Consider the following 23,749-nt stretch of genomic DNA (forward strand, 5'->3'; position numbering starts at 1 on the left):
GAGATTAAGAAGAAGATAGCTCATAAATTCAAGCCTAGTAGATAAATGGAGATGTGTATTTGAAGTTTTATATGATCATTGTGTACCACTCGAACTGAAAGAAATTTTTTTAGAATAGTTATAAGATTCACCATGTCATGTGGGATAAAATGTTGGGCAGTTAGAGAACAACATGTCCATGGGACGAGTGTACTTGAAGTAAGTATGTTGAGATGGATTCATATGGCTGACTCCAATTAATCGGGACAAGGCTTAGATGGTAATGATGACGATGACCAAGCAATTTGCCTGGCCTAACAAACTCTACATGTGGGACCCACCAGTTAGTGACTTATAATATTTGTACGGGGATCCTTGTAGTGATGACAGATAGCCCCAACTCTTCCTTTTACAATATCTTAATTGTAACCATTTTGGCCCTCATTAAATGTGAATCTTTTGCTAAATGTCCCTTTCCATTGGATGGCTACGATCACCTAATCACATATATTAGGCAATGCCTCCAAGATTTTTTTTTTTTAAACATAGGTTAATGAAAGGCAATCCCATCTGTACATTCCCACCGACAATTTCTGAAATGCTATAAATTTAAGTGGTTGTTTGGCTTTCCACGGCAACTAAGAGAATCCATTTCCATAAATTAAGTCTTTTTTTTGGTTGTATCAGCTGAAATTCCTGGAAATAAATTTTCTTGTAAAGGCTTTTCAAGGCTTTTTTTTTTTTTTTTCTTCAGTAAAAGATGTTTGTTGGTTAGCTATCTCAAAAAATTGAAAGGCTGTACTCACCGATTGTCCATTCTAATATTTTAACTCACGATTCCAGAAATCACAATCTCATTGTCCAAACATATAAGAAAATCACTTCCTTTGGATTCCTTCCTCGGAAAAAGGTTTTGGGTTCTTTTCTTCGTTTCCACACCACAATTACATGCGTCCAAACATGCTTTTAAATTTCGTTTTCGTTATGCCAAGGTTAAGAAAAAATGGAGAAAAAGGAACGCAAGACTCCAAGTTTACAACCCTTGTTTATAAGAAATTTTCCATTGAAATACATGATCTTTTCAAGGGTAAAATTGGAATTGAAGCTTTTTAAGAGATAAGACAGGTGATTGTACCTAATCAAATTTTCTAGAAAAATAATAGATCTTGCTTGATGAGAGATGTCACGGAAGAGCCGACATTACCGAAAGAAAAAAGGATGGCAACTATCATTATGGTTTGCAAATCGAATGTCTCATCACCAGTCTGCCCCTGTATCAGGCTATTTCGGGGTAATACAGTCATATCATTCGTAGACGATACAGCGAGATACGTAACATACACCTGAAGATAAGACAATACAGTGAGATACATCCCAAGTATACCCACTGTTTCATGGGAGTGCCACTGTAACATTTCTTTTAAAATATTATTTTTCTAAACGTTTAGGCATTGTTTACCTTTTTCTTAGACAAAAATGCCCATATTTGGGTTTTGTTTTTTTTTTTTTCAGTTTTCTGTACACTTGTATTTTTTTATTTTTTATTTTTTTTCTATCATTACTCTTTGGAAAGCTCATGCCTCAGAAAAATGAGTTCAATTTCTACTTTAGAATAAGGAAAAGAGAGAAAAAAAAACTCAACTTTTAGAAGATGAGTTTTCTTTCTTCAGAAATTATGCTAGGATTAGTCTTTTTAGGAAAATCTATTAGAGATGAGAGATCAAAAGCTCAGTTTTTAGAAGATAACTATTTCTTCATTCTTCAAAAGATTAGGCTTCAATTAATCTTTTGTTAAGAAATGAACTTTGGGCCCACTTTTGAAAGGCTAAATAATTTCCTAAGGAGATATTTTAAAAGTTATTAAAATTTTTATTGAATTATCTTTCCAACGAGGTAAGATTGCCTTGATCTAACCTGTAACAAGAAAGTTATAAGCGTTTTCGTGGAATCGCGTGATGCATTGCTCAGACCATGAATGTTATTTTGGGTCTACTTTTGAAAGGTCAAATGATCTCCAAATGAGATATTTTATGATCATTTGAAAGATCATCAAATTAGATTTACAATGAGCACAAGATTACCCCAATCCAACCTGTAACGAGTGAGTTATGATCGTTTTCATGAGACCGTGCAATGCACGGTCCAAACTGTGACCTAAGCATTATCCAATATTAGGATTGACTTTTGAAAAGACAAATGGTATCAAAATAAGCGAATTTTAAAGTTCATCAAACTATCTTTCCAACGAGTACATGATTGCCCTGATCTGACGTGTAATAAAGGAGTTATGAAAATTTTTGTAAGACTGCATAGTGCATTATCTAAATCACAATCATTATTTTGTTCAAATATAATATGGACTTTGGGACTACTTTTAAAAGGTTAAATGGAATGTAAATGAGATAGCTTTAAATTCATTTGAAATTTTTTTGAATTATCTTTCTAACGAACATAAGATCATTTCGATCCAACCTGTAATAAGAGAGTTATGACCATTTTCATGGGACCATACCATGCAGAAAATCAGCGATTGTTATTTGGTTGGTCGCAATTTTTCACGATTGATATTTGGATGATTACGATTAAATCACAATTTTTCATGATCAAAATTTGGTTGATTCGTGATCAACCAAATCTCGATTGCAGAAAATCGCGATAATCCAAATCACAACTGTTGTCTTTTAGCATGGTATGGTCCCACAAAAACAATAATAACTCTCTCATTATAGGTCAGATTGAGGTGATCTTGTACTTGTTGGAAAGAAAATTTAACTAACTTTCAAATGATTCTGATATTAGCTCATTTGAAGACCTTTTGACTTGTCAAAAGTGGGCCCAAATTCAGTATTGCAATTTGGACAAAACAACAATTACGGTTTGAACAATAATCGTGCGTTCCCATGAAAAAAAGTCATAACTCCCTTACTACGGTTAAATTGGAGTGATCTTATGCTCGTTGGAAAAATAATTCAATGAGTTTTTAAATAGCTTTGGAATCAGTTTATTTGAAGACCATTTAACCTTATAAAAATAAGCCAAGAGTCTTTATCATGATCTAAACAATGCTTTGCAGTTTGAACCATACATTGTGCAACCCCACGAAAACAGTTATAACTCACTTATTACAAGTTGGATCAGGATGATATTGTGCTCATTAGAAATATAATTTGACAAACTTTAAAATTGTTTTATAATCAGCTCTCATTGAAGACCTTTCAACATGTCAAAAGTAGGCCCAAAGTTTAGATTACAATTTGGACAAAACAATAATAATTGTTTGGACAATGCATCGTACGATCCCATCAAAACGGTCATTACTCCCTCGTTACATATTAGATGAGGGTGATCTTATACCCGTTAGAAAAATTATTCAATGAACTTTGAAATGAGTTCAGAATCAGCTCATTTGAATATCGTTTGACCTTTAAAAAGTAGTTCCAAAGCCCTAAATATGATTTAGACAATGCGAAGATCTCGATTTGGACTATCCATCACGCAATCTCACGTAGATGGTCATAACCCACTCGTTACAGGTCAGATCAATGTGATCTTATGCTCGAAAGATAGATAATTCTATGATTTTTCAAAAACTTTATAATTATCTCATTTGAAGTTCATTTAACATTGCAAAAGTGAGCGAAAAACAACAATCGTAGTTTAAAAAATACATTATGCAATCCCATAAAAATGATCATAACTTTCTCATTGTAGGTCAGATTGAGGCAATTTTGGGCTAATTGGAAATATAACTAAACAAACTTTTGAAATCATCTCATTTGGGAACCATTTGACCTTTCAAAAGTGGACCTCAATTTTTATTATTGGCAAAATACCAACTAAGGCTAATCTTTTGAATAAAAAACAACATATCTTATAAAAGTAGAGTTTTTGATCTCTCTCCCTTATATCAGTTTCTCCTCAAATAAATCCATCTGCGCATAATCTTTGGAAAAAGAATGAGAACTCATCTTTTAAAAGTTGAGTTTTTTTTCTTTCTTTCTTTCTTCTTTTTTTTTTTTTTTTCCTTTTCTTCTATTTGTTTCTTAGCAAAAACCCCATCTAAACAAAGTCTTTTGAAAAAAGATGATGAATCCATCTTTTAATAGTAGAATATTTATAATCTTTTTCATCCAATTTCCTCGCATTTTCTTTCTAAGAAGTTCAGTTCAACATAATAGATAAAAAAGAAAAAAGAAAAACCCATTTATCTGAAGTGAGAATTTCTACCAAAGAGTGTATATATATATATATATATATATATATATATATATATATATATATATATATGTGTGTGTGTGTGTGTGTGTGTGTGTGTGTGTGTGTGTACAAATGCATAGAAAATTAAAAAATATTTGTAGGGATTTTTGTCCAAGAAAAAAGCAAACAATGCCTTTCAGTATAGAAAAATAATGTCATGAAAAATGATGTTATTGTAATCCTCCCATCAAACAGTGACTATACTTGGGGTAAAAATAAAAATAAAAAAACAAAAACAAAATAAGGCTAGATGCTCTATAATGTTTGCAAAAAAAAAAAAAAAAAAACTTTTCTATGAATGTTTGTAAAGGATTTGGTCTTAAAATGGACTAAAGCATTTCATAAAAATACTATTAAAAAAAAAAAAAAAAAAAAAAATTTATGAAAGTGCAACGGAGGAGCACACACAAAAGGTGAGAGTTTTGCCACCAACAAGGCACACATGCATGAGATTCAAGCATTGTAATAAGCAGGACTTAAAATATGAACCCGCCATCTTTGAAAAACTAACCATGTACCCGCAGGCTATATCCTTTGGAATACGAAAAGCATTTCTATGAAAAATCATTCAGGCCTTTAATTATGCAGATATCTTTATTCAAGGGATACATGAAATTCATGTTTTGGTAATAGAGAATTATAATAATTACCTTTACAGCACTGTAATTCTGTAAATCCTAATAATAAATTATATATGAATAGCATGCTAAAATTTCATAATTATCATATAACAATTACATTATATCATACTCCAAAAGAAATATCATTGTGAATAACAGTATAATTCACTTGCAGAACTCATATTTTTTTTAATTAGAAATAGAAAACTGTAATAATTACCTTTTACAGCATTATAACCCAAAAATTTCATAATTCTTAGATAATAATTACATTCTTTTTTTTTCGGCCAGGAAACATAGTACACACACCCCGCTGTTAGCCACACCAGACTTGGGGATCCGCTGTTAGCCACACCAGACTTGGGGATCGATACCAAGAACTCAGTGTTGAAACAAAGTTATCTTCACTCAGTCTACCACTTCAGCTATGGATCGGTGTGTAGATAATAATTACATTCTAGTATAGAAAAATATCATTGCGACTAGCTAACATTCGGATTAATTCGCAGAATTAATATTTTTTCATTGGAAATAGAGAACATAAATAATTAAGTTTTCCTGCATTATCACCCTCTATTTCCCAATAAAAGAAGTGATGCCTAAGTAGCAGGCTAAAATTTCATAATTATTAGATAAAAATTACATTATATTATACTATGGAGAAATATCATTGAGAATAACGGTATAATTAATTAGTAGAATTAATAATTTTTATTGGAAATAGAGAACTGTAATAATGACCTCTTCCAGCATTATAACCTTGTATATATCAATAAAAAAGTGATGTCCAAATAGCAGGCTAAAATTTTATAATTATTAAATAACAATTACATTATATCATACTTTAGAGAAATAAATTGTAAATAAAAATAAGATTAATTCACACGGAATTAATATTTTTTTTATTGGAAATAGACAACTGTAATAATTACCTTTTCCATGTTATAACCCTGTATATATAACGATTACATTATATTATACTCCAGAGAAATATCATTGTGAATAACAGTATAATTACATTTCTAAAGTAAATTTTTTTTTTTATGAATTAAATAGGAAGTAATGTCAAATCATATATATATATATATATATATATATATATATATATATATATATATATATATATATATATATATATATATAGATATGAGTTTCCATCTGTGTGCGTAAGGCCACATAGGCCTGGATGAATGGAAAACACAAATATCGGCTTGATCCAAAACCTCTAACTTTTGAGAAGTTTTTAATGGTGGGCGTTCAATCCCCACTGTGTGATCCACTTAAGACTTGAATCTGCCTCATTTTTTGGTTCATAGTCTAAAATGATCCAGCGAAATGGATGGTCAGCGTGGATAAAAGCCATAGAACATGGTGGGCCTCCAAGAGCCCTCTCTAAGTTGAAGAGAATTAGGTTCGTTTTCATTTTTATAGCAGGAGAGATGACATTAAACGAGAGAGATGCATTCAATGAAGAGAAATGTTGATGCAAAAATCTGGTTCGTCCTCTTAGACCTTCGTATACCTGCACGGAAAGAGGACAAAGGAGACCCTGGCTTGAGCAGGGGACCCTCCGATGCCAAAGTCAGGCCTGGATTCTGGGTCTAAATGTATTGAGGGGTTTTGAGAAAGAATTTTTTGCCTACCTCACAAGACGATGGAGGTTCCTCTTTTATAGCTGTTGGAGCATTTAATCGTACGAGGATTCTTCTCCTGATATCGTGTGCGGGATCCTCTCCTGGTATCACGGAGATAGGATCGTGCCCATCTCCAGTCTTCATCCGATCCCGTGAGCTTCGGGGTCGGGGATCTTATCCCAAGATATTCGGGATGAGGCTTTATCTTGCGCTGGCCGATCTGATAAGAAGATCGGCCCGATGCATGCCCGGATTGCTGATGTGTCGTCCGAACCGACTTAACTTCTGTCTCGGTTTAGTGAACCATGCCTCGAATCTGACACATCCTTTGGCGACCCGAGGCATTAAGTCCGAGTCTCCGAACTCTGTATCTTTTGTCCCCAACAAGAAAGAAAAGAGGAAGTTGATTCTTTCTAAAGAAAATTGGATGACTAAAAATTTTGCACAAGTGTGATATATTTTTTATTTCTAATCCAAATGGATGGTCAGCGTGGATAAGAAATCCACATATTCTTTCTAATCTAATCTATTGATTAGGTAAGGTCCTCTATAAGCAGGGGAAGAAAATTTTTTATTTTATTTTTTGTGATCAATAATATATTATTTTTCTTTAAAAAAAGAATAGGCTGTTAAAAATTCATTCCAATGGTCAATATTCAACTTACATGTGTGGCTACATTGATGAGAACTATTTAGTAATTTTTAGCATATAAAATTTAATTAATAGACTCTATTTGACAAACGGACTGCATCTTTGACACATAATTTTCTAGACACTTATGAAAGACTTGATCTCACACATCTTCATGTGGTGCATTACATTGAATTGAAAGAAGAATTTGTACCATTTAATACATAGTTGGACTAATTTAAATTGTCCAACTAGTTGTGTGTGAGCATTACTTTTATATATATATATATATATATATATATATATATATATATATATATAAGTAATGCTCACACACAACTAGTTGAACCGTCTAACTAGTTCTAATTAATTAATGCTAATTACTGTTGAAAGAGAAATAGGACTTGGTTTGATGTTAGCTTTCAAAATAATCAGGGCTCGTTTGGACGGGTGGATTCGCCCGTATTAGGAGGGATTGCATGGGATTGGATTGTCAAATCCAACAGCTGTCGTATGATAGCTTGTTTGGGCGGCGAGGGATGTCTGGTGGATAGGGTATGGCGCTGGATTTGAGGTGATGAGACGAGGGATTCGCAAATCCCTCCCTGATTTTCTCTCTGTAGGCGATATCTTCTCGTGCCCATCCCTGGATCATCCACAGTCCATCGTACGGACTGCAGATGGGATTCGAGGACATCACTTATTGGCGGGAGTCATGGCGGGAGGAGGGTTTTAGCGCAACAGCCTCCCATAAGTTCGGTGCCTTCAGGTCGCGACGGCCATATTCATCTACCGGTCGGAGCCATCGCGAGCTGACGGACGGTCTGAGGGCTGAGGTAAGTCTTCTTCCTCGCCCCGTGCATGAAACGTCCTGCTGTTTCTGTCGAGTGGTCCTGCATGTTCTGTATTGTTATACTTTTGTGGTTTCTGTGAGGCCAAGTGGGGGTTTTTCATGCCTGTGATGTACCCTTATTATCACTGGGCCATAGCCCTCCGAGATGCATCTGTGCTATCTGGGAAGATGTCATGGCTTCCGGTTTTGAATCAAATAGGTGTGCATGTTGGATCTTTGTATCACACATCATATACACTGTCTCTTTTCTTCTCTATATGCTTCAATCTTTCTGTGGGCCAATGGTCGGTTGTGTTTTCTGATATTTCGCATTAGAGTTTCGCATATTTGAGGGTTTTCTGAATCTATTCTTACATTCTATGCCATATCAGAAAATTGGGGGTTTTGCGTAATCTCAATAAATTTGTGGATTTTGGCAATTTGAGTTTTCTGTGTACTGCTGTTCATGAATTCTGTTAACTTCAATCAGGCCTTATTTCGAAAACATGGCATATGTCAATTCATTGGACTTTAGTTCTGCTCTTTCTTCTTATTGCATGTTTGTTAGCCTGGATGATAGTTACTATTTGCAGCCTATCAAGAGTTATCCACCATTTACAAAAAATGGTGGATACTAGAGAGGTTGTTTACATTTTTTCTTTTCTGTCTTTTTTGTTTTTGATTTTTTTATGGCCTGTCTGGACTAGAACCCAAACCAATTACTTGTTGGGTCCAAAATGACTTCAACCTATACCAGTTAGTATTTGGGAGGGTCCATTGTTTTTTCGTTAATGAATCATGCTATTGAAATTCTGGTGGAGCATACCCGTTAAAATCCAGGTTTGTAGAGGAATTTGTTGCTTATTTGTTCTCTATGGATCTCTGGTATGGTTACTCTTATCTAATTTGTTGGTTTCGTGTATCATTTGGAGTCCAAATAGATATGTGCAGTTGGTTTCCTTCTTTATACTTTAAATATACTGACTTTATATACCTAATGCTATAACCTTTTTGTGGAAAATCTGTTGGTTACTCGCAGCATGGTTTCATTAGCTTGAAGGTCACTGATCTCATCTCTTGGATTAGAGACAGATCTCTGGTATGGTTACTACAATCTATTTTGCTTTACTGTTACTTAGAATGTCATATAATCCAGTAATTTCTCAGAATTTGCATGGATTGTTCCTTGTGTATTTCTCTTTACTTCCTGGGAGAGTTATTTGGTACATCTCATGTGTCTATCCATTGGTCTTCAAATTCTGCCTTCTCTTCTTCTTACCAGTGATTTCAGATGGATATACTAGTTCTGGTTTCACTTGGATGCCAGTTATGTAATCTTAGATAAACTAGGTATATTAATCTTTGTTGAAAGAGAGCTATCTTCATTTCCTGAGGTATACCCATGTGAGCTACTCTTGTTTCCCAGTTATGATAATTGGTGTCCATTTGTGGTTTGGTGTATCCTTTGGATTCAATCCAGACATGTGCAATTGGATTCCTTCTTCATACTCCAAATTTACTAACTTTAAAAACCTAATGCTGTAAGGTTTCTGTTGAAATCTGTTGGTTAATCGCAGCATGGTTTCATTGACTTGAAGTACACTGACCTCATCTATTGGAGTTGAGACCGATCTCTGGTACAGTTACTCCCATCCATTTTGTTTATTGTTTCAAATAGACGTGGGTAGATGGTTTCTGTTTGTTATATTCTGTGCAATTTCAGCTTCACATTTCAAGTTTGGGTTCTCATGCCATCTTTGAATATGTTGTCATACTGTTTTCTTTCATAACGCATCAAGATCGCAGCTCTTATTCTCTAGTGTTTTCTCTAAAAGTGATGGTACACACATTCCTCATGATTTTCTATTTTTTTATTATCTGCAATCTCATCTTATTCGATGTTTAGGTTCTCTGACTATCTTTGAATTTGGCATGGACTAAACTTCATGGATATCTGGTATTTATATTCTTTACAATTTCATCTTACCCAAAGTTTGGGCTATTGAATATGAATGAACTTTTTTGTTTTATGGGTTTTAATTCAATATGCATGGAGGTGGCAGCTGTTATACTCTAATAACTTCTCTGATCATCTGTTTTGATTCAACATCTGCTCTCATGCCATCTTTCATATATTTTGTCATTCTGTTTTGATTCAACATCTATTCTTCTGCATGTTCTGTATTGATGTGTAAAGATTGCTCACGATTTTCTGCTTGTTAGATGCCCTAGCAATCTCATCTTACCCAATGTTTGGGTTCTCTGACTGTCTTTGAATTTGGCTTGGATAGTTCTTCATGAATATCTGGTTTTCTATATTATCTAGTATTTTATCTTATCAAAAGTTTGGTAATTGAATGTGAGTGTACCTTCTGTTATATGGGCTCTGATTCAATATGCATGAAGGTGGCAAAATTATATACTCTAGTATTTTCCCATATTAAGATCTGTTTTGATTCAATATCTGTTATCATGCCATTTGATAACTGTGACAAAATGCTTTCCTTCATTATGCATAAAGGAATTAGCTCTTATACTTTAGTGTTTAATGTTGAAATTGATGTTCAAAGATTGCTCATGAGTTTCTTTTTTTTAGATTCCCTGACAATCTCATTTTACGCAATGTTTGGGTTCCCTGATTGTCTTTGAAATTGGCTTGGATTGTTCTTCATGAATATCTGGTTTTCTATATTCTCTAGTATTTCATCTTACCAAAAGTTTGGTTATTGAATGTGAGTGAATTGTTTGTTATATGGGTTCCAATTCAATATGCATGAAGGTGGCAGCTGTTATGCTATAGTATTTTCTCTAAATTTGGCATGGGCTGTTCTTGATGAATATCTGGTTTTTTATATTATGTGCAATTTCTTCTTAACCAAAGTTTGGGTTCTCTGACTATCTTTGAAGAGCAGTTTTCTTTTCATATGATCTTTCTTCAATATGCATACAGTTGGCAAATATTATAATGCAATATGATGTCTGTATTAGATAGATTTTTCATTCGAAAACTGAATTTATATTTTAGCCTTCCAGCATTTTTTTTTTTTTGAATTGGATCTGATATTATTTTCATAATCGGGTGGCCACCTTTTTTTACACTGCACTAATAAGGACATAATGATAGGTCTGTTGTGGAATTTGTAGCGAAAAAGATTACAGTCTGTGAACATCAGGTATGACCATTCCTATCATGTAACAGTCCTGCCCATTTTGGAGTGATCCTGCCTTAATGTATTCCTAGCCTGCCCATTTTGGAGTGATCCTGCCGTAATGTACTCATACCTTGAACAATAATGGTAAAAAAAAAAAAAAAACCCAAAGAGAATTAACAGCTAATCTACGGTTAAAGAATATATATATATATATATATATATATATATATATATATATCATGCGATTCAATTTCCATACGTGTGGCACAAGTTCATCTAAGTTCCTTTTGAACCCCATTGGATGGGTCATAACCCAAATATACAACGGTTGGATGATCTAGCATGCCAAACGAAACAGTTTTTTTTTTTTTTTTTGAACTATTTGTTGGCTGTCCATATACAAATTCCATCGTTGAGAGAAAAAATAAATAATAAAAAAAAAGAGGAAAAAACACCAAATCTCCAATTCCTGCTGGGATTTATCCCACAAAAAAATAACTTTCAGGGCACAACAAGTGCACATATAAAAAGAGTTGGTTCGTTGCAACTGCATTGCTGTCCTGTCGGGTTTCAGATCTTATTCTAATTCCCAACACAGGTCAGGCACCAACCTCCTATGGGTATGAGTATGGCCCTCATTTTGAAGGCTTTTTAGAAAATGGGAAGGGGTAGGCCTAGGGGTGCACACGGTTCGGTTTGGTCCGGTTATGGGGTGAAATCGGAACCGAACCGTTCCTAACGGTTCTAAGAAATTCAGAACCGGAACCGGACCGTTGGCATCCTAGAACCGAACCGGAACCGAACCGTTAAAACCGGTTCGGTTCCGGATCGGTTCCACGGTTCTGGGCTTTTTATAATCCAGCCCAATTGCAAGCCCATGTCCATCCATGTTGTGGTCCATTTGATGAATGGTTTAGATATTGTATAAGGTGTGCAAAAATACATTTACAAAAATAATTACTCTAAAGAAAATAATTATAAGGTGTGCTAAAATACATCGGTTTGGTTCCATGGTTCGGTTCCACGGTTCGGTTCTACGGATCGGATCCATGGTTTGGTTCTACGGATCGGTTCACGGTTCGGTTCGGTTCTACATACCCCCAAACCGAGAACCGAACCGTTATCACCGGTTCTTTGATTTTTGGAACCGGAACCGGAACCGGTGCACTCTAGAACCGGACCAAACCGGACCGTTTGGTCTGTTCCGGTCCGGTTCCACGGTTCTACCGGTTAAATGTGCACCCCTAGGTAGGCCTAGGTTTTGCAAAATTTTCTGTGGGTTTGTGATCTTAATGGGGTGGGCTTAGGGCTCAAATCAAAGCACGAATGCTAAAAAGGCTGCCCCCCTGCAGAAATTTTAGGCCCAATTGGAAATCATCAATGGGGTGGGGCACATTTGTGCAAATAGTCTTCAATGCATCCAATTGCAAATAGAAATCCACTAGGATTCCTATCCAAAAGGCCCTTGATTATCTCCTCGAATTTTCTCTTGGATTTCTCTCTTTGTTTTCTCTATTTCCTCTCTTTGTTTTCTCTATTTCCTGCTACAATTTTCATAATCTGTGTTTGGTGTATGGAGAAGTTTTGGAACTCAATAGTTCCTATATTCTGTATTTAGAGGAATTATACAATACGTCTGAATCTCTTTCCTTGCAGAATTCGGTATGAAGTTCATTTTTCATATTGATTTCTGCCACGATGAAATCTTTTATCCATGGAGTTGTCCATACTGTTATCCATGGAGTTATCCATGCTGTTATCCATACATGAAAAAGTAGTCATATACTATATATATTTATATATAAATAAGCATTATAGCCACTGTTGGCGTCCGACCATGTAGGTCAAAGTAGTCATATACTATAAATATTTACATATATCTATATACATCTATAGATATATACCTTCATCCAACATTTATATTTGTACCCACTGTTATTTGCAATGTATATTTATAAGAAATACACACATGATAGTGTAAGTTATCAGTTCACGATGGATTCTTCAGATGAGGACTCACCGAATTGTATAATTGTGTTTCAAGCGGTGGTAGCTTACATACATGTTGTTGGGGAATATTATCGTACGTACATGTTCAAGCAACCGGTGCGTCATGGGGATGATGAGTAGAGTTGGGCAAAAAAGGTCTGATCTGGTGGATCCGACCCGATTCTAAGTAAACCAATGGTCTAGATCGGTGCGGATCGATTTAGATATTTCAAATCCGAATAGTTTTCAGATCAAGATCGAGTCTTTGTCAATCCAGACAGATCCGGTCCGAAACCTGATCTGAAAGGATCCGATCTGATCAGATCTGCCTCGATCCGGAGCCTTAGGAGGAATTTAATGGAGGATATCCAATCATTATTGTTTTCCTATGGTGTGGTCCACCCGAGACTTCTATCCCTCTAATATTTTGTATCAAGCTTTTAAATAATCTGTAAAAATAGATGAACGGCATCGATGAAATACACATATCGTGGTGGGGCCCACAGATCACCAACGCCACTACTGTTTTCCGCCAGAGGCCTCACACCACACCATTCAGCTGTTCCCTAGCCTAGGCTAGCTGGAGCTAGCTAGGTACATGGCATGCAACGACGGGACGCAGATTGCGTACTACCCCAGCCCGTCCAACAGGCAGTTCTGTGGGTGGGCCCATTGTGACGTATCTGTAAATCCAAACCGTCTATCCCTTTTCTCAGATTATTTTAAAGCATCATAACAAAAATGAGACAGATCCAACGATCAAATGGGGCACACCACCGATGAATCTTGCATTTAATGCAACTGACATTTAATCCTTTATGCATTTTAATGCAACCAAGCTTATCATTTGGTGTGGTCCACTTAAACGTTGGATATTCCGCATTTTTGTGTTCATGCCTTAAAATAATATGAGAAAAGAGATTGATAGTTTGAATGTACAGATACATCACTGTGGGCCCTCTCACAGACCTCCCTGTTCGAAGCCAGAGACGGGTAGGGGTAGTACGCAATCCATGTCCGCAAAGACGACTCTGATGCTCCTCGAGGTCCGAGTTGTACGAACGGTTCAAAGGAGATCAAAGTTATATGGGCCCCACAGTGATGTATTTATTATATCTACACCGTTCATATATTTTTATAGATCATTATAGAGCATTATTCAAAAAATGAATATTATCCAAAGATCATTTGGACCACACCACAAATAGCAGCAAAGAATGATTTTCACTGTTAAACCATTCGTGTGGTCCACTTGATAGTTAGATCTGTCTTATTTTTCGTCTCAAGCCTTAAGACGAGCTTGTTAAATGGATGAACAGTTTGGATATAACACCTACCCCATGATCAGATCCATAGAACTCGCTAGATACACAATTCGAATTCACCCGGGCTTGCGTGAAAAGTAAGTAAACGGTTTTGTGAGGAGTAAGTAACTTTAAAAGTTAAATAAAAATGTATACACAAAAATTGAATGTTCTTTCAGAGCCATGTGCGGCCCACCTTGATGTATATATTTCATCTAAGCTGTTTATCCATTTTGAAATATTATTTTAGTTATTGAGCACAAAAAGGAGATATAGTAAAGGTTAACTTAGACCACACCATATGAAACAATTTGATTTAATTCATATTGTTCGAATCGTACCTAATCTGATCCGGCTCGATTTTCCTGACCGAGGCGGACTCGGTTCGGGTAATGTCAACCAGGCATCGGGTCTATCCGAATCAGGTGACCCGGATCCGGTCTTCGATCAGATCGGGTTCAGGTCTAACCATTGGAATTTCGGATAGGATCGAGTTATACCTAATTCGATCCGATCAAGACCGATGCCCAGCTCTAATGATGAGCGAGCAAGGTTCATCAATTCTATTATTCGGGCTAGCGACGGAGATTGTGTAGATCAACTTAGGATGAATTGAGAATCATTTTTTGAACTATGTACGCTACTACACAAGAAGACACGACTCCGTGATACGCGTCATGTTAGTCTTGAAGAACAAGTAGTTATTTTCCTTCACACGTTGGGGCACAATGTTCGTAACCGGGTCATAGGTCACAGATTTATTCGATCAGGTGAGACAGTCAGTCAGCACTTTCACCGTGTGCTAGAGGCAATTATATTAATGTACCCTGATTTAGTTAAACCTGCCGGCACAAAGACGCCATCAGAAATCCAAACAAATCTAAGTTAGTCTACTTACTTTCAGGTATATTTGCAATAGGTGTGTTTTCTAAGTCTGTATTTTTTACTTCCCTCCAATGTATGGACACTTCATGGTTGTTGATTCTTCACTTTTAGGATTGCGTCGGTGCAATTGATGGTACACACATTCCAGCGCATGTGTTGGCAGTTGACCACGCGAGCTTCCGCAATCGCAAAGGGGTGCTCTCCCAAAATGTACTGGCAACGTGTTCTTTCGATATGAAATTTACATATATATTGGCTGGTTGGGAGGGTTCTGCTTGGGATGTGAGAGTGCTACACAACGCATTTACCCAATCAGATAATCCCTTACTAATGACAAACGGTACTGTATATATGTTATGAAAGTGACAATCTAATTGTTAACTATGACTGTATCCAGTTTTTCAATTAACATAATATTGATTCGAATGTATAGGAAAATATTATGTTGTCAATACTGGATACGCTCATTCCCCTGGATTTATGGCTCCATACTGGGGCGTTCGGTATCACTTACAAGAATATCGAACCGGGAGAGCTCCTGCGAATATGAAGGAGTTGTTTAATTACCGACATGTACAATTGCGTAATGCAATTGAGCGATGTTTCGGTTTATTGAAATGTAGATTTCCCATCTTGGAGAGTGCTATACAGTACGAATTTCAAACATAAGTCCAGATTGTGATAGCCTGCTGTGTCCTACACAATTATATACATGGTCATAATAAGTCTCCATAGGATAGTAATTTCGCTGCTATATCTGGTGCCAACGTGGAGGGTATCCCAACACCACAAGAGCTATCAAGTAACGACGAGTGGCAATGGTTAGTTCGAGTAACGTAGCGTGAAAAAGATGCTTGGAATCGATTGCGCGATGACATTGCAGCCAGAATGTGGCAGATGCTCAACAGAATAGTAAGAGTACATGATGATACTTTCTATTTAATTTTCATACATCAGTTGGTGATGTTATATTTAAGGTTAATTTAACTTCGAAAAATAATGAATTATGGTCACTAAGTTACACAGTTGGTGGTTTTTGGATACTTATAAGGACCAGTGACTTTATGTTATATAAGTCTATCTTAATATTTGCTGTTTTAATGATTATGGTTGCAATTTGTAAAAAAATCATACATACTTCATATTCAGGTGAAATGACAGACTCCTTTAAGGAAACATCCACACCGACCCAGTCAACAGCAAAAACACCGCCGGTAGCCACCCGATGTTCACCACGTGCTAAAACCATGAAATCTCTCGTTGAGCCTTCATCTAGAGCGTCGAAGATCAAATGGACAAGTGCTATGGACCAGATACTGTTCGACACATTCCTCGAACAAGTCGCACTGGGCCGTAAGGCTGATAACGGCTTCAAGCGGGAGGGGTACCAGATTGCGGCCGACAAAGTTATAAAGCACACTGAGGTAATTGTCACATGGCAAAACGTGTCCAATCGATTGAGATATTACAAGCAAGAGTATATTGTGGTAAAGGACATGCTGGCAGCGAGTGGCTTCGGTTGGGAATCTGAGAGGATAGTTGTGACAGCCCCTGATGAAGTCTGGGAGCAATATCTTAGGGTACGTTTTACTGGTTTTGAATTTCCTATCATCCATCTTTATTTATTATTTTTCCATTATTACATCTGTTTTATTCCTCTGGCAGTCTCACCCAAATGCTGTAAGACTCCGCGGTAAACGAATTAACAGGATGGATGACCTCGCAGTGATATGCGGATCCGACCAGGCCACGGGCCATTACATACAAGGCAGCAAGAGTATGGCTACATCGACATCTTCTTCTTGTCTGCAGCGAGACCTCAATGAAGCATGGAATTCTGTTGATGACGATATGGATGATACGATAGATCTATCAGAGGATTATGTAACAGACTCCATAGGGACCATTCCATTACCATCGGACAGTCCTGCGATGGGACATCACGGGTCCCGTGGCACTCCCACTCGTACTCCTGATTCCAATGGTACTCGTTGAGGGATAGTAACAAGGAAACAATCGTGCCCGGCTCGTCCATGTGATGTACTTGAGGCCTCATTAAATACCATTGCCGAGTCAATGATGAAATTTGAGCTAAGCAAACAGGTTAATCGTACTAACAAAGTACTTAATATGCTCGAGGAGGTGAAAGGCCTGACCACCAAAGAATTTATCGATGTTGGTGAGATCCTGAGTAAGGACAAATTGTTGGCGTCGTTCTTTGTTAGCCTTCGACCCGAGCGTCGATTGGAGTGGTTAAAGGAAAAACTCCATGATCACTTCAGTGATGGAGTTGATAATTGTCTGATAGGGTGTGGTTATTGGGGTTTCTTATGCTGGTTTATATTCTGGTGGCATGTAATAACTTATATTGTTGTGATGTTTGTTTCCGTATACTCAGCATTTTTTTTAATATTTTGGATCTTTGTTTCTTGGTATATATGCCTAATGTATACTATGATGATTGATGTTTTAATGACTAAATATGTTTTGAAAGCTATTCGGTTTATCTACTTTGTTAGCTTGCATTACGCACATTAACTCGGATTGGATTATTTAGTTTATATAATGCAGGAAGGGTACGTATATACAATTTTGATATTCAGAAAATAGGATTCGTATTGCTTATTTGAATTACGGATGTTCATATTTTGATATATCACAAAATTAATTCATGCATGTCATTGCAGATGGGTAAAGAAAAGTTCTATGTTGTCATTGTCGGACAACGCCCTGGGATATATCCCACATGGGATAAGGCGTGAGTAGAAGTTGAAGGATACAATGGCGGCAGGCACCACGCGTTTCGGAACTGAAAGGAGGCCGTAGCATGCTGGGACAATTTTTTCCGTAAGGCATGTGAGCCATCCAGACCACTACCAGCTTCTTCGTATTTTCAGGTTGCCGCTGCATCTGCTGAGATCGAGATCCAGCATGCTACGACTTCGTCTATCTATTAGTCAGCCCAGACGAGACAGGACATGGTGGAGAGGGCGACATCGACTGATGCCGCTGCATCTGCTGAGATCGCGATCCAGCACGCTACGACTTCGTCTACCCATCAGTCGACCCAGACGAGACAGGAGATGGTGGAGAGGGCGACATCGACTGATGATCTTGATCGATCAGATAGCAAGAAAGTCGTTGCGATTTTCGTGGGCCTTGTGGTTCTTTTTTTTTGCATTGCTTATTATTATTAAATTTTAAATATTATTGTTGTAACTTTAATTATTTCTTTCAACTTATGTTTATGGTTTTTGTGGACTATAGCCGTGCTCGGTTTATTATATTATAGTCTGCACGTAGGATTTTGTATTTTCTTTGTGCTATTGATATCAACTGACATCGCTAGTATTAATTTGACATGGATCTCCCAATTCTATCGGTTACCACAATGAACGGAATGGATGGAACACATCCATGAATGTGTAGCCCATATTTGCCATGGACAGTCCCATGGGGGTTGCTTGAAATCGGTTTGCGTATTAAGATACGCCTTAAACACTCCAGCGGTCACACATTGGGCCCCACCATAATGTTACCACTTCAGATCTCACCTGCTGATTTTGTATACAATGATTATTTATAATTTTCAGATCCATTTCTCATTGTTTAAAAGTTTCTGTACTGACCATATGATAGGTTAGTATATATATGTACGGTGTGGATGAGACAAATGTTTGGACGGTACCCATGGAACAGGTTGGATGAGACACGGATATCATGATGCCCCGTGGAGTACCCAATCTAGTTAATGGCACCCTTTCAAATATAGAGAGTGACCGCTTATGTCAAATTCTAGACCGTCCAAACACTCTAGCCGTTGGACTGCATGGGACCATGCAATCCCAGGCCCGGCCAAACATCCACCGCATCTGCCTTTTTTGGAATTCCTGAACCGTCCAAACATACACACCATACAGGCGCTGGATAGCTGTCTCCAATTGTATAGGAGACAATCCACTAATGGGTAATAATTTACATCGTTTTCTGTGCACTCCAATCCATTACAACGTACTCCACCCTAATACTCCTGTCTAAACGGGCTCTCATTGATTTGAGTGGGACCTGTTGTGCTATTAATTTAAAATCCACCCCAACCATTACATGTATCACCTCATGTTAGACTTATGAACTGAAAATAAACCCAATTGGTGGTTTAAATAAACCCAATTGGTGGTTTAGATGGAACACACGATTGGAAATAATATGCTAAAAAAGCTCAACTTCCAAAATGATTCATTTGATGAGGCCCACTTGAATCCCATATAAATATGATTTTTAAGTCCCACACCTAGCCTTTATTGTCGCATCTAATAGTTGGAGTGAATTTCAGATGCTCTTGATTGGGGTCTTGTAAAAATCAAAGGTGAATGTCTCTCCCTAAACTATTCCATTGATGTGGCTCACCTGAATTACAAATCTACCTTATATTTCTGATTTAGACCTACAATGAGATTGCACATCTAATGGTGGGAGTGGATCTTGCATACATGATACGGTTTGCCATATCAAAAATCAAGGTAAGCTTTCTCTCCAACTGGTAAACTTTTCCTCCGATTCCGAGAGAAAACGTGTTTGTTCCCAAAAAAGTGGGAGAGCATTGGGTGCGGCCTGTCCCCATACAATACCGTGCATCCCTGATACTGGACCTACCTTCACAAACGTATTGTATATCCATTCCCTACATCTATATTTTTAGCTCATAATAGAACAGGATTCGAAAAATGAAATAGATACAGATTTCAGGTGGACCACACCACATAAATAGTGGTGATTGGCCATTAAAAACTTTTTATGGGCCAACAGTTTTGGATTAAGCTGAAATTTATTTTTATTTTTATTTTCCTTCATCAAGGTCTTTGTGACCTTATAAATAAGTTGGGTGGCAAGTAAAAAAATACGGTGGGCCCTGGGAAATTTTAATGGTAAAAGTTCAATTTTCATTATTTTCTATTTGGTGTGGACCACTTGAGATTTATAATTGCTTCATTTTTGGATCAATGTTCTAAAATGAGCTGAAAAAAACACAATGGACGGCGTGGATATAAAATACATACATGAAGGCTGGCGGTATGGTCGGAGATGAATTGTGTTGCATGAGTAATGGACTGCACTTTATCCACCCTATGTATTTTTCCAAAAATGGCTCTTTTTTTCTTGTAAGGAAGCCGAAGAAGCTTAACGGTGGAAGAGGAATGTCTGATCTTATTTTTATTAGGGCCACCATGATGTCTTGATGAGCATGTGAGATCCACTACAACCATCTGATCTTATTCTACATCTCGACACAAAATATCAGGCTAACTTTTGAATTAGGTAGGACGCACCAATAGAACACCAGAGGGAGAGACTACCTTTGATTTTTACAGGACCAACGATCATGAGTAAGTGAAATCCATTCCAACTATTATATGCCATATCAAAAGTTAGGTATAGGATTCAAAAATCAGGCCCATACTTGATTTAAGTGTGCCTCATGAAAGGAACCATTTCAAAAGGTGAGCTTTTTTTTTAAAAAAAAAAAACACTATTTGCAATTGTGCGGTTCACTTGATCCATGGATGGCATTGATTTTCGGTTCTTAGGTCTAACACGGAGTGACAAAAGTGATGGTCAAAGTGGATTTTACATTAAGACTACAGTGGGGCCCACCCAAGCCAGAGATCATTTTCAAAGGACCTCTTAAAAAGCTAACGTGAAGCAAAGGCCCTCTCTCTCAACATTAGTTAGCACTAATTATTTTATATTGTATTTAAGAGAAATTTTTTCTCATTAAATGTTTAGCTAGTTGGACCAAAATACAATGTCCAACTAGATGAGTGTGAGCATTTCTCATGTATAGTGTACATGAATCGAGCTATCTTGGTTAGCTCGCTTGACTCGACTCAAAAAAGCTCGATTCGACTCGGTTTGAAGCTGAGTTTGAGCTGGCCCTCGACTCAGGTCGAACCTAGCTTGATTCGAATTTGGATCAAACCAGTTCAATGACTCAGTTACTTTGATATCGATGTTGCTCACCAAGTGTTCGATGAAATGACTCAACAAAGTGTGGCCGGTGGCAATGAAGGTATGTATATAAAACAAATACCCTTTTTTTTTTTCTTGATTTTTATGTTGCATAGATAAAAGATTCTAACTAGTAATTAGTTTGGAAGATCTACAAAATCCATAGGCCTTGAGTTGTACAAGTGCGGTTGATGTCTAGGGTCCTTACCATTGATCGGATCGACTATACTATGTATGAACCATGCATCAAAATCCACCTAAAAATAGGTGAATCCTATTAATTCCATCATGTAGCCTGAGATTGGCCCTATGGTTCAGAAAACATACAGCGACGTCGGCTGGAGAAGGCCGAAGATTGGGCTAAATAACCATCACAACAACAGTCCATTAGGGTAGTCATCTGGATCACCAACCCATAGGCCCCACTTGTAGAACCTAAGATCATATCTTCAGGCCAAAAATCATATAATTCATCAAAGAAAAGTCATTGAAATGAGTCTCTCTATCTAGGAAAACACTAGATGATTGAATTTTGAAGGTGCAATCTAGGTGTTTGTGGAAATGCTGCACAGGCAAACTTAGCTTGATCTTGACTTCAACTGGCCCAAGCTGGTGACCGAACCAAGCCGATCTGGCCAGACAGGCTCGAGGACCGAGCCAAGCCGAGTTTGAGCAAAGGCCAGCTAATGGCAGAGTTGAGCCAACTCAACTTGGTTTGACTCTATGTACACCCCTATATATATATATATATATATATATATATATATATGTTGGGGATTTGTACTGCGGAATCACAAAGATCTAGATCTAGGATAGCAATCCAATGACACCAAACACACACAAGAAAACATAGATTTAATGTGGAAAACCCTTGGGGGAAAAAACTACGGCACAAAACGACAGATCTCTATTATAAAAATAGAAATTACAAAGAGAGAGGACTTACCCGATTCGAACAACCTCGGATCTCACCCTTGCTATACCCTTTAGAAACCCTAAAATCCTTTTAGGAACCCTTGGAACTCCTTTAAAAAGCCTTAGAATACCCCTCAATCCCGCATACACCTCTTTATATAAGTTTAAAAAGAAGTTGAATCGGAATAGGAAACAAAAATCACAAAATTTACGTTTCCACAGAAAATCTGCGTAAAATCTTTGATGTTATTGAAAACGGACCAAAACTGTCCAGCGACCAGGGGTGAAAAATTCTAAAAATTCTCGATGATATCGAGCAATCTTCAATGTCATTGACGATTAGCTTCGACATCGACAGACCAACAAACAGATATAAGAGATCTGCTCGTAACAATATATATTTGCTTTCTTTTATTCTTTACTTACGAGTTTCCAAGAAGGCCCTTCCCAACTAACTTTAAAATTCGAACGTAGCATCCATGTTTTGAGTGGGAGCGAATTAGGTGTTATGTGGGTGACACGTTACCGGGTGTTCCTCTGGATGAGCGGCCCACCTTGATGAAGATTTTATATATCCACGCCTTCCATCCGTTTCTCCAGATTATTTTAGGACCTGTTACCAAACATTAATAGTATACAAATCTCACGACCACACCACACGAATCAGTGGTAATTGAATGCCCACCGTTAAAAAATACGTAGGGCCCACCATAATGTTTATTTTTCATCCAAGCTGTTCATAATATTATACAGACCTGGATGAAGGTAAAATACAAAGATCAGTTTGATCCAAAACTTTCATGGTCCTTAATAAGCTTTTAATTGTCAATAACCACAGTTTACAGTGGTGTGGTCCACCCAAGATTTGGATCTGTATAAATTTTGGAATCAATTCTAAAATAATATGAAAAAAATAGATGAACAGCGTGGATATGAAAAATAATCATCAAGGTGGGCCCCATACGGTCAGGATAACACCCAGTAACGTCTGACTCGAGTAACACCTAATCTGCTCCCGTTTTGAGTAGAGTGAGTAGAGTCCAAACATCTCAAGGACAAGTGCCATTTTGGTACATCTAAGGGGCATTTCCTTAAACCGCAAATAACAAATTCGGATTTAGTGATCCCCTCCATCTCCAACAGTACAACTACATCCAAATCCGCATATTCGATTCAGTACTTGTGAACGGCCGGAAAAACCGGAATCTGGTAAGCCATCTATCTACAGGAAATCCAGCTATTAACTTGCTAATCTATACCATCCATTTACTGGGGCCCACGATGGATGGACTATATAATAGGTATCACATCTACCAAGTAACTATAGCCATTGAAATTTTCAGTCATTGTATGTCAATCATTAGATGTTGTTGTTTCCAAACATTTCTTTGAAATACATAGATTATCAACGTGTATTTTTCAATCCACAATATTTTGAAACAAGATGGACGGTTCTCAATGGAAACTTATCCTTCCAAGCGTATAATAGAGAGATGGTGACTACCGTAATCCACTACATCCGATTCTACCATAATATCTCCCCTC

General features: G+C 37.1%; 1 protein-coding gene across 1 annotated transcript; it reads left to right on the plus strand.

Moving 5' to 3' along the window:
- Window positions 1-16,410: 16,410 nt before the first annotated feature.
- LOC131247229 (L10-interacting MYB domain-containing protein-like) lies at window positions 16,411-17,344 on the plus strand. Its single transcript, XM_058247640.1, has 2 exons — window positions 16,411-16,863; window positions 16,949-17,344. Exons 1-2 carry the CDS (start codon window positions 16,438-16,440, stop codon window positions 17,276-17,278), a joined length of 756 nt encoding a protein of 251 aa, XP_058103623.1. The 5' UTR covers window positions 16,411-16,437; the 3' UTR covers window positions 17,279-17,344.
- Window positions 17,345-23,749: the final 6,405 nt, after the last annotated feature.

This window comes from Magnolia sinica, chromosome 5, assembly GCF_029962835.1.
Source record: "Magnolia sinica isolate HGM2019 chromosome 5, MsV1, whole genome shotgun sequence".
NCBI classification, from domain to species: Eukaryota; Viridiplantae; Streptophyta; class Magnoliopsida; order Magnoliales; family Magnoliaceae; genus Magnolia; species Magnolia sinica.

Excerpts from the sequence above, each read along its gene's own strand:
- LOC131247229 (XM_058247640.1), top strand. The coding sequence starts at position 16,438 with ATGACAGACTCCTTTAAGGAAACATCCACACCGACCCAGTCAACAGCA. Across the intron at positions 16,864-16,948 it reads TCTGGGAGCAATATCTTAGG|TCTCACCCAAATGCTGTAAG; the intron begins GTACGTTTTACT and ends TTCCTCTGGCAG.